Below are 11,435 nucleotides of genomic sequence, written 5' to 3' on the forward strand. Positions count from 1 at the left end.
GTACCATACGCCTCTGCATATAGCATGAGCAGGGACAAAGCAAGATCACCAACAAACCCAGAATGTCAACACAAGAAAAACATTGCAGGGACTCGTGAAAATAAACTCCTATAGGAACAAAGTTCCCAAAATACAGTAAAAATTTATATGCTAAACCTCAACCGGATAAATAACTACTAAAATAATCCCCAAAACATAATGAAAATATATAGGATCCAAATAAAAATCATTTGTCTTACCCCAAACTAGGAAAATAATAATTTAAATGTGAAAAGACAAAAGACACCAATACTAATATGTATTAAGACACGAATACTAATTATTAGTTAGTTTCTGGCTCCCTTAACTCTGTGGTCTAAATTTTGACTTATTAAATTAAATTTTGACTTATCTGGCCAATATTCTAAAACAACTTCATAAAGAAGCTTCAAGATTCAATTAAAATTTTTCTTGAAACAAATAAAAACATAAGAATCATTTTATACATGAAAAGTTTTATATACATGGGAATTATAGATCTAAAATATACAATAACTGAAATAAAAAGCTTAATAAATGGACTTAATAGTACTATAGCTGTAATAGAGAATAAAATCAGCATGCCTGAAGATATATCAATAGAATTTACCAGATGTATGAGACAGAGAGAAAAAAGACTAAACAGAAATGAAAAAGTACCTTGGGGATCTGTGAGACAATAACAAAAGATTTCATGATCTTATATTCAGAATACTAGAATGATAGGAGAAAGAATAAAAAAAGTTTCTGAACAATGATTTGGAGAATTAATTAATAAAACCATCCATATTATTATGGTTTGTATATGAGGGGTCCCCCAAAAGCTCCTGTGTTAATGCAGAAATACCCAGAGGTAAAATGATTGGCTTGTGAGAGCTGAAATGAATCTTACTTTGAATGGACTAACTGGGTGGTAACTGTAGATAGGTGGGGCATAGTTGAAAGAAGTGGGTCACTGGGAGTATGAGTTGGAAGGGTTCAATTTCTCTATGGTTCCTCTCTCTCTCTCTCTCTCTCTCTCTCTCTCTCTCTCTCTCTCATGGCCACCATGAACAGAGCAGGGTTCCTCCACCATGCCTTTCCTCCATGAAGTTCTACTTCTCTCCTTGGGCCCAAAGTACTAGAGTCAGTCCACCAAGGACCAAACTTCTGAAACCATGAGCCTAAAATAAACTTTTCTTCTTCTAGGTTGCTCTTGTCAGGTATTTTGATCACAGAAACAAAATGCTAACACTCATGCATATTTAAAAAAATAAATCTACAGATCCAAAAAGCCAAAAGAACTTCAAAAAGGAGAAACCCAAATAAAGTCAGACTGTTATGGTCTGAGCTTAATCAATATAGATTACAGATTATAAGTTATAGATTATAGGTTATGAAATATTAATTAATAAGTAGGACGATAGGATTATGTAATAAGTGTTATAGAATAAATAATGTTAAACTGTTTCTAAGATGTTAAAAATTGTTTTTCTGTACTTCATATGCCCACAAATGTGCTCAAACCCAGGATGTGTTGTCTGTTTTGCTCTGCTAACTGCTGTCTCCGCCCTTGTATCCTGCTTGCTTGACTGCACCTACATTTCCTAGGGTATGTTTTTTTTCCCCTTATAAACCCCACAGAACTGGGACCTGATGCAGTTCCTTGCAGAGACAATTTGGGTCCTGCAGGGAGCAGTCCCATCTGGCTACATAAAAGACTCTAATTTGGACAAAATTCTAAATGAGAGTGTTTTCTGAGCAATCAGCCCACAATAAGACCAAGACAAATTTGTAAATAAACTTCTGAAATATAAGGACAAATAAAAATCTTAAAAACCAGCCGGCGAGATGCAACACTGCATACTAAACACCATTGATTTGAATGGCAATGAGTTTATCAACCAAAAATCATGGAAGCCAAAGAAGTGGCATAATACTTTTCAAGTACAGAAAGCAAAATATTGTCAACTCCAAATCTATATGCAGTTAAAACTGTACTTTAGGCAGGAAGGGAAATAAAGATATTCTCAAATAAAAGGGGGAAAAAAACTACTACTTGCAGATCTATCTTAAGAAATGGCTGATGGAACCTCTGGAGAAAAAAAGAAAATAATCATAGAAGAATTAAATCTTCAAAAAGAAAAAGAGCAAGAAAATGGGTAAAAGAGAGGTAACATAAAGGAATATCTTTGACTTAGTGAGTTTCTTCTTTATATTTAGTAATTGAAGCAAAGTTGCACCAGCATGTGATGAGGCACTTTATTCATGTCCAGGAAACACTTTAGACCATTATGTTTAACATATGGGGAGGAAATAAAATTGAAGATATCTATATTTTCTTTGAAGGAGAAAAATATTGACAACTTATCACAATAGTCTGTGATAAGTTATATATATATATATTTATATATTTTAGTGATATCTAGAGCAGTCACTAAGAAAAAATATATCTAAAAACAAAAACAATAACAAAAAAACTCAAAAACATTATAAACAAGTCAATATGAAACTCTTTTTAAAATAATTCTGGTAAATGGTTCTGGTAAACAAAGAAATGAAAAAAAATAGAAACAATGGTATGACAAACAACAAAACGCAGAGGAAAAAACATGATGGATTTCAGTTTTAAAATCTCAATAAGGAGGGGAGGCAGGGATAGGGAGGGCAGCAGAATACAACTGACACTAGGATTGCTGTATGTATACACATGGATGTATAACCAATGTGATCCTGCAATCTGTACACGTGGAAAAATGAGAATTCATACCCTATTTGAATCAAATGTATGATATGTCATGATCATTGTATTGTCTTAAGCAATAAATAAATAAATAATGAATTAAAAAATAAAAATATACATAAATTATATACCAAAAAAATACGCGTTTTAAATGTAAATGGTGTAAGTATGGAGGAGTACATTTTAAAAAACAGGATTAAATCACATGATGTTTACAAGAAACTCACTTCAAAGTGACAATAAGTTGAAAGTGGATGGAAAAAGAAATCTAAGGCAAATATTCATTAGTAAAAACTAGGAGTGACAGTATGAATATGAGACAAAATAAATTCAGTACAAAAAATTACTGGGGACAAGAAAGGACATTGCATAATGACAAAAGGATTAACCCACTAAGGAAAGAATGCAATCCTATTGTCCCAAAACAATATTGCTTCAAAATACATGCAGCAAAACCCGGTAAAGCTAAAATCAGCAATAGACAAGTCAAAAGTTTTAGTTTTGGTGTTTATAGTCCACCCTCACTAGCTGACCGAACCATCAACCAGTAGAAAACAAGAAAGGATAAAGAACTGAATAATATTATCAGACAACAGGGTCTAACCAAAATCTATAGACCATCCCAACTAACAAGGAAAAATGCATTCTTCTCAAGTGTCCATGGATTTTTCACAAAGTTAGACCAAGATAAAATATATTTTACAGAATAAAATTATATAATGTATGGTCTTTGATGAAAATGGAATCAAGCTAGAAAGCAATAACAAAAAGGCAACACGAAAATACTTAAACACTTGGAAATTAAACAACATACTTTGAAATAATCCTACAGCAAAAGAATAAATTTCAAATGAAATAAAAAGATTCATAGTATTGAATAAAAATTAAAGTAAAACATATCAAAATTTGTGGAATGGAACCAAAGTAATTCTGAGAAGAAAATTATTACACTAAATTCTACTCTAGAAATAAATGAAAGATACCAAATTAATAATCTACATTCTTACCTAAAAAATTAGGAAAAAAAGAGTAATTAAACTCAAAGTAAGCAGGAGAGCAATAATAAAGATAAGAGCACAAATCCATGAAAATAAAAGTAAAAATGTAATAGAAACAAAAATCTGGATTTTTAAAAATTAAATTAATAAAATTGATAAACTTCTAGCAAGAACAACAAAGTTAAAAGAGACAAGATACAAACAACCAAGATCAAAAACAAAATGGTGGATATCATAACACATCCTAAAACCACTATAAGAATGAGGTGGGTATGTATTATGTGAATAATTTTTCATTCATAAATTCAACAGCTTGGAAAATTACCTCACATTCACAAACTAGCAAAATCAGGTAAAATGAAATTAATAATCTTAATAACACTATAGCTATTGAAGAATTGAATTTGAAATTTAAAACTTACCCCAAAGCAAATATGCAGACACAAATAAGTGTTCACTGAAAAATTTTACCATACAAATAAGAACTAGCACTCTCATGTTAAGTTTTTGTAGAAGACCATAATATCTAGGGACAGCAGAGGAATAAAAGTAATAACACTGTCTTGAGGTTAGGATTATGTTGCTACCCAAATTTAGATATGTTAGGTATGAAAGCTTACACTAATTTTTTTTTTAATTGAAACAATTCCTCATGTAGCTCAGTGCTCATGGTCACAAGTCAATTAAACAACTGGCCATTTTCTGACTATGTGAATGGATAAAGAGACAGGGTCACACTCTAAAATCAGCTTGCAGTCAAGAGAATACCTTGCAATTGTTCTCCCAGAAAGACTTAGGAAGGAGGTCAATTGGTAGATGTGTCTTGATGAGACGAGGTGATGGATTCTTCTCTAATTGTTCTATACCTGGGGAATTTTAGTTTGGTATTTAGAAATATTAGAGTCTCCAAGGAGCCTGCATTTCCTTATCTTCCCAGCCAATTTTTCAAGAGGCTTTTGAGTAGCATATCATGTAGCTAAATGTTGTGCCAATTACAGGCATTTCTCTATATTCCAAGAGGTAGTATTGTGTAATAATTAAGAGTTTATAACTTGAGACTATCCTTCCTGTGTTAAAATCCTGACTATCTTTTATTCGTTGTGAGATATTTTTAAAATATCTCTGTTTCATTTCCCCCTTCTTCAAATTGAGGAATTGTAATTCCCCCTTTAGTAATTTAAAGATTTATCATATCTCCTTCTTCAGGTCTCTCATACAGTAAATCTTAAAGTCCTATGCATCCTTTTATTGTTTTACACAATATTACTTATATTCAATCTAACATGTAAATTACTTGTTCATCCTACATAATCTTGCCACATTCTGCATAGGAAGTTCTACACACAAAAAAACTGTATCTAATTTACCCATTGAAAATAATAATGGTTTCTGTTGTTTGCAATAATTTATTATATATGTTAAGTCTCTCAGTTATCATTATAACACTCTTCAAATGTTCCATATGACACATATTTGTGTTTGTTTACTTCCTTGTTTACTGTTTATTCCCATACCCACTTCCCATCCTCACTCCGAACATACACAATACAATCAAGACTCCAGCAAAGTAGGTAGATACTTATTTCCTTCACCAAGTGATGTCCAGTACAGCAGAGAGAACAGCACATGATTAGCATCAATAAGAACCTTCTTACATCAATAAAAATAGGATTGGCAGAAGCAAAATGCCTAGTTAAATTTTAATTTCAGGTAAAAAAGATACTTTTTAGAATAAATATCTCCCATGCAATAATAGTCAGTTCTCTGAATTTTCAATTTAATTGAGTTTCTTGTATTTTATTGGAAAACCAATTAATTATAGATCTATAAAACTCAACCAGTGGGCTGGGGTTGTGGCTCAGTGGCAGAGCACTTGCCTAGAGGCCCTGGATTTGATCCTCAGCACCACATAAAAATAAATAAATTAATTAAATAAAGTTAAAAATTAAGGGAAAAAAACCTCAATTGGGGATTTTATTATACTTCTAATCTGGTAGCTATTGTCAATTTCCTTAGCATAGAGAAATGAAAAATTGTAATATCCATAATTCACTACTTCTGAATGTCCATGAATTTATCTGTTTCTTTTATGAAGTTTTTCCAATATCTGTTTTTCCAGGTTCTTCCCTGAGTGTTCCTGAACAATTGCTTTCCCTTCTCTGTTGTATCATCATTTCACCATATGAGTCTCTTTAAATGAGCCATTTATATCCATAAATATGATTGTTAAGAAGTATCACAAGTATCCCCATTCAGGATGCAGAGTAAATCTGTGGGCCAGAGTTTACCTTCATTTCCTGGTGGAACAACTATTCCCTCTCTGGAAGCTCTACCCAGCTTGCCTCAGATCCTAACATTGCTTCATACCAATGACCCTTCATCACTTGTCTCAGATTATTTGACTCAATCACTGTTTCATTTTATACTTTCCTATGAATTTGAAGTCTTACCCCACTTGGGAAATCATTCTGGTTACTTCCCCAGCATAATACTTCAGTTCCAAGCCTTAGCAGTTTATCTTCAGCCTACAGACAACCACACCAAGGACTGACACCTTCCCAGGTGATCTCTGTTTGCCTATGGAATTAATCAGTCCAGCCTGTCTGCTGAGGGATACGTCATTTATGGGAGAGGATTTGGATTCTGCTCTTGACATTCATAAGCAGGTTTACCACCATCCATCTTCTTATCTCTGGTTTCCAACAGCACTTGAGAGACCCAAGCTTCCCTTCAGCTACCTTTCTCTCATGTCTGTAGGACACCATGCTCTTTCATTGCCTCTTAGGTATGACTATTTCTTGTCTTTTGACAACTCCTATCCCTGTACCAAGCCTCCACATCTTGGTGGTTTTCACAGAGTTCTGCCCTTCTCAAGTTTTTTCTCTGGCTTTCCCTGGGCATTAGCATGGCTTCCCATGCCCAATAATCCTGAGAGTGCCCTAATGCATATATTTCAGCAAGTTCCAAATACTATAATTTTAATTCATCATTTAAAATTTCCAGTGTCATCTCAAACCAACCATTTCAAAGTTGAATTATTAATAGTCTTACATCCAGATGTATTCCTCTCCAAATATTTCCCATAATAGTAAATGATTCCATAGTCCACTTGGTTTTTCAAAATAAAACTCTTGGAATCATCCTTGATTCTTTTATTTCCCTTACATTTCTTACACAGTTCATCAGTACGATAAGAACAACATATGTCTTGTCTTGAATCCTCAGTTCCATCCCCTCAGCAGCCAGTGGAATCATTGCATTTTAAATAATAAAAATAACAAAGCTCTATAAGCTCTTCCTTGCTTAAAACACTTTTGTGTCTTTTGCACTATGTTTAGAATAAAATTCAATAACGCATTAAGAATCACAAGCCTTACATAATTTTTCTTTGCTTAATCTCTGTTTGCTTTACATGCCCCTTTCCCCTCTTTTGTTGGTCATGTTTTAGTCCCTGTCCTACACCAGAGTCTTTTCTGCATCAAGGACCTCATGCCTAAGGCTTTACCTTCCTGGAATGTGCTTTTTCTGACTGTGTGCATGGCTTTGAGTCTTAATTCCCAGTAGCTGCCCCTAACATCTAACCTAAAGGAAACTCTCCTATCTTTCCATTTCCTAACATCTGATACTTTGTAAGACTAATAATATGGATATATTGTTAATGTATTGACTTTTTAAATATCACAGTATTATTGTAAGCTTCCCAGGAATAGAATATATAATTAATATTCATTTTGTATCTGATTAACAGCAAAATGAAGTACTTTAGAAATACTCAATAAATATTTTTGAAATGAAAAATTAATTTTATAAATAATAAATTCTCTACCTAAAACAGGGATGGAACTTCTTTGCTTATTGATGTAATTATAGAAATGTCTTAAATTTAGAGTTTTTGCTCTAGTCTGCCAAATTCTACACAATAAAAGTCAATAAAACATAAGAAGTGTTGTTTATATTATTAACCAAATTTTCAGTTATTTACTTCAATCAAATAATATCATCTTTGGTATCATACCTGGATATGAAATGGACTAAACAAGTTTTTTAATATGCCTCACTTATCATATGGCTTGCAAACTTTCATTTCTTGCTACCAAATCTACTTGATTCTTGAAATGGGCCATTACAGATATAATAATACATATAATTTTTGTAATATTACAAAATTATAATCACCAGGTGACTTAAATTTACCTGACATTCTCATTCCAGGAACAGCCATTTCCAGCATGGGAACTTTAGCAGTAATAACATCTCGCTTACATTTTTCAACATCTCCATCATTTAGAACCATGTCCAAGATTTCACTAATCCAAGTGGTACCTGTGGGGAAAAAGCAATATTTTTATAATCAGCACTTAATTCCAGGGAGTAAAAGTAGAAGCTTGTGCTCTTACTACATTTTATTAGAAACTTAATCCTGGTTTCCATTTCTATATGACAATGTCCATTTAATACACTGGAAATAGATGGTGGCACTAATGGATAGGAATGTTAACTTTACTTAGGATGATAATTTTATAGAGAAGTTGATTCCAGAAAACAAAGATTAAAGTCAGACCTGCATCAGTCAGGCTGCAGAGTTCACCTGATTTGGGGTAAGTGGCTATCACAATGTCATCTGGCCTGCTGCGGAACTGTTCAATCCTTTCCCAGTTGTGTGCAAAAGCATAAACCATGGGGCATCCATGGACCATCTTCAGATTTTTTTGCAGGACATCACTTGGGGAAATCATTTTTGTCGTGAGTCGTACATATATATACTTAGTAGACTTCCTACTAACAGTTAAATCATGGAGAAATTAAGAGAATAGACATCAGAATCTGAGTGAGAAATGTCATCCTGGAGAAAATGCAATATAACAGAAAATAAAATTGGCCTTTAACACACTGAGTACACAAAGATCTAAATACAAAGAGCATTTTTGTGAGCATAAGGCCACAAATTGCAACAGCAGCAACCTGCTCAGTGACAAGCAGAACAAAGGTCTTTAACAGAAACTTCGGAAAGATATAGAACTACACATCTTATTTTCAATTAAAATCATGTTTCACAGAAATATACTAAAAATCTGGATTTAGAGCAGAACAAATCTCTTACTGATCATTAGCTTGTATGTTGTACCTCACTTTTCCTTTCAGAAAGTCTATTATCATTCTTACCCTTGCTCTGTAGGTAATGCATGTGTTTTCTCTATTTGCTTCTAAGATTGTTTTCCTTATCACTGGTTTTGCACAACTGAATTATGGTGTTTCTTGATATGTTTATTTGTGTGTATGTGTGTGTGTGTACACAAGTATAAACTTTAGCTATACTGAGCTTCATGGAATTGTGAGCTTATGGTTTCTATTAAATTTGAGTGATTTTTGCCATTATTTCTTCAATTTTTCATTTTTATTTGGTACCGTTGCTTTATAGTTATCACATTAATTAACAATTATTATTCACTACAGTCCACATGTAAGCACCATGTGCTATTGGTCCCATCTGAGTTTGTTATAACTGTTGAGTCCCAGGTCCCAATCTAGAACCAGAATTTAAATTTTAATAAGATCTTCAGATAATCTCTAGTCTCTTAAAAATTTAGAGGAGACTTTAAACCACCTTTAACTTACTCTCTGACAGTGTAGGGTGTGTATAAATGGTGTATCACAATGAATTCAATATTTCCTAGAAAATACATTGCCTTTTTTGTCAACATACATTTTTTCTCCCTAATTTTTATCCACTCTGAAGATGAATCTTTCATTTTGTAGACAGCTAAATAACCAGAGCTTTGGAGTGTCTGCTCAAAGACAGAGAAAGGGTGACAACCCATGAATGGACTTTAGTTCTGTTAACTTGATCATTCTGCACAGACTATGGGCCCAACCCAGTCTATCATTGTCTCCAGTCTATCTCATTCAAATAAGGGTGTTCACAACTTGTAATGGCATTTTTCTTCAACAGAGCAATTCCTCTCTGACTAAAAGTTCAAGCTGTTCATGTTAGAAAAATGTTGCCAGAGAAAGATGGAATGAATGACAAAACACAGCGAGGAGGCCAGTTCTGACACATACCAGTCACATCTGGGATGTGGGTGTGGCCAATTCAGGAAGCTCCAGGGGATTAGACATGAGTTAGCATTGTTCACCCTGACCAGTGGCTGATGAAGAGTTCAGAATTATAGGGAAAGAGCCACACAGAGGGCAGGGGGCTAGAAAACCTAAAATGACTAGTGTCATTGACCAGATGTGCAGGAGGATGGTTTTCACTAAAATATAAAAATTATGTTGTAAAAACATTTTAAACCTACAGGAAAGTGGCAGGCAATTTTTGTGGTTGTAAAATATATTCTATATGACATATAAAGTCTTCCTGTTCAACTTAAGCCATAGGCTGAAAATTAAAATGTCTAAGATTGACTTAAAGATTAATGGATTAAAAGAGAAAATGAAAAACAATACTGCTCTTAGAAGAAACTGAATCATCGCCATTAAATATAAATAATTCTTTATAAAAAGACACTTATTTCCACTCATTTAATTCTAACAAAATTCAACTCTATTAGATCCATATCCAATTCCAGCTCCCAAAATTAACATCGAATAAAGCATATTCTGTATTCTGGAATGTGCTTTAAAGTGGTATGTCTGTGTGTATGCGTGTGTTCACACATGTGTGCATGTATGTGAAGGGAAGATGGGAGAAGAAAATTGAGGACTTGGATAGGATTTCTTTATCTGAAAGTACCTTGAAGTGTCAAAAGAAGATCCCCAATCCTGGCAACACTACGGAAGTATCCCAGTGAACCCAGAAAAAATAAAAGTGAATATTGAAAGCTTGAGAGATTTTACATAGCATAAACAGTAGTACTGAATATCCCATGGGAAAAATAAGAATCACGAGAAAGATGTTCAAATTATGAAACTGATAAAAACAGAAATTGTTCTAATGGGCACAATGCTCTGTAAATGTAGGACAGAATCTTAAAGAAAACAGATCAAAAAGCAAATTTTACCTTACAATTTAATTTCCGTGTTCAGTTTTGTTTTCAGTCAGTGGTACTTACTGTGATGAGTCCTTGGAGTCAGTGGTGGCCCTGGAGACTTCAGCCGTAACACTAGAAAGATAAACAAGTCTAAGGACAGATCCAACACAGCAGTCAGTGATAGCAGTCAGCGACTCCACATGCAGTTACAATGTGAAGAGTTTGAACTACACACACACACACACACACACACACACACACACACACAGACACCCCACACCAGGGCCCTGCTGTCTCCACAGCTGGCAGAACCAGGAAGCCTGGAAAAGGAAATGGAGGAGGGTGGTGACTAGAAGTCAGCTCAGGCCAAGTTTGATTAGATTTGAATTCACCCACAGGATACAAAGGGTCTGAGAGAAACTCAGCTGGAAAGCACATGAAGGGTCAGCGGATCAAAATGTTTTGCCTCACTACTAAGAGTGTCTTGTAATAATTTCAATCATAATGAAAAGTGTTTGTGCTGTACGTTATGTTTTCATCTAAAAGAAACATGAGTTTCCAATATGCTGGAGAGATCAAGTGTACTGAATATACACTAAAGATGAATATTTATTTGTTTATTTGGAGAACAGAAGCAGAGATCCCATGGTGCTCTTTGTCACTCTAATTATTTCCATAACCTCTCAACTTTTTTTTTTTTTTTTAGTGTTAACTGACTCATATAAA

At 33.8% G+C, this 11,435-nt stretch overlaps 1 protein-coding gene across 6 annotated transcripts in view; it reads right to left on the reverse strand.

Annotated features, from left to right (window-relative positions):
• Positions 1-11,025, reverse strand: part of LOC107158811 (sulfotransferase 1B1) — a 26,727-nt gene extending 15,702 nt beyond the window's left edge. Inside the window, exons 1-4 of one of the 6 annotated variants that reach the window (XM_048785752.1) lie at positions 10,791-11,025; positions 8,300-8,481; positions 7,933-8,061; positions 4,507-4,604 (exon numbers count right to left, since the gene is read on the reverse strand). In XM_048785752.1, coding sequence (XP_048641709.1) covers positions 4,507-4,604; positions 7,933-8,061; positions 8,300-8,474 — 402 coding nt within the window. In that variant the 5' untranslated portion in view covers positions 8,475-8,481; positions 10,791-11,025. Of the gene's footprint in view, positions 1-4,506; positions 4,605-7,932; positions 8,062-8,299; positions 8,518-10,739 lie in introns of all 6 variants that reach the window. The other 5 variants (XM_048785753.1, XM_048785751.1, XM_048785754.1 and 2 more) reach the window with 5 other exon arrangements.
• Between the last annotated feature and the right edge of the window lie 410 nt (positions 11,026-11,435).

The sequence above is a fragment of the Marmota marmota genome, unplaced genomic scaffold (assembly GCF_001458135.2).
Source record: "Marmota marmota marmota unplaced genomic scaffold, marMar, whole genome shotgun sequence".
NCBI lineage: Eukaryota > Metazoa > Chordata > Mammalia > Rodentia > Sciuridae > Marmota > Marmota marmota.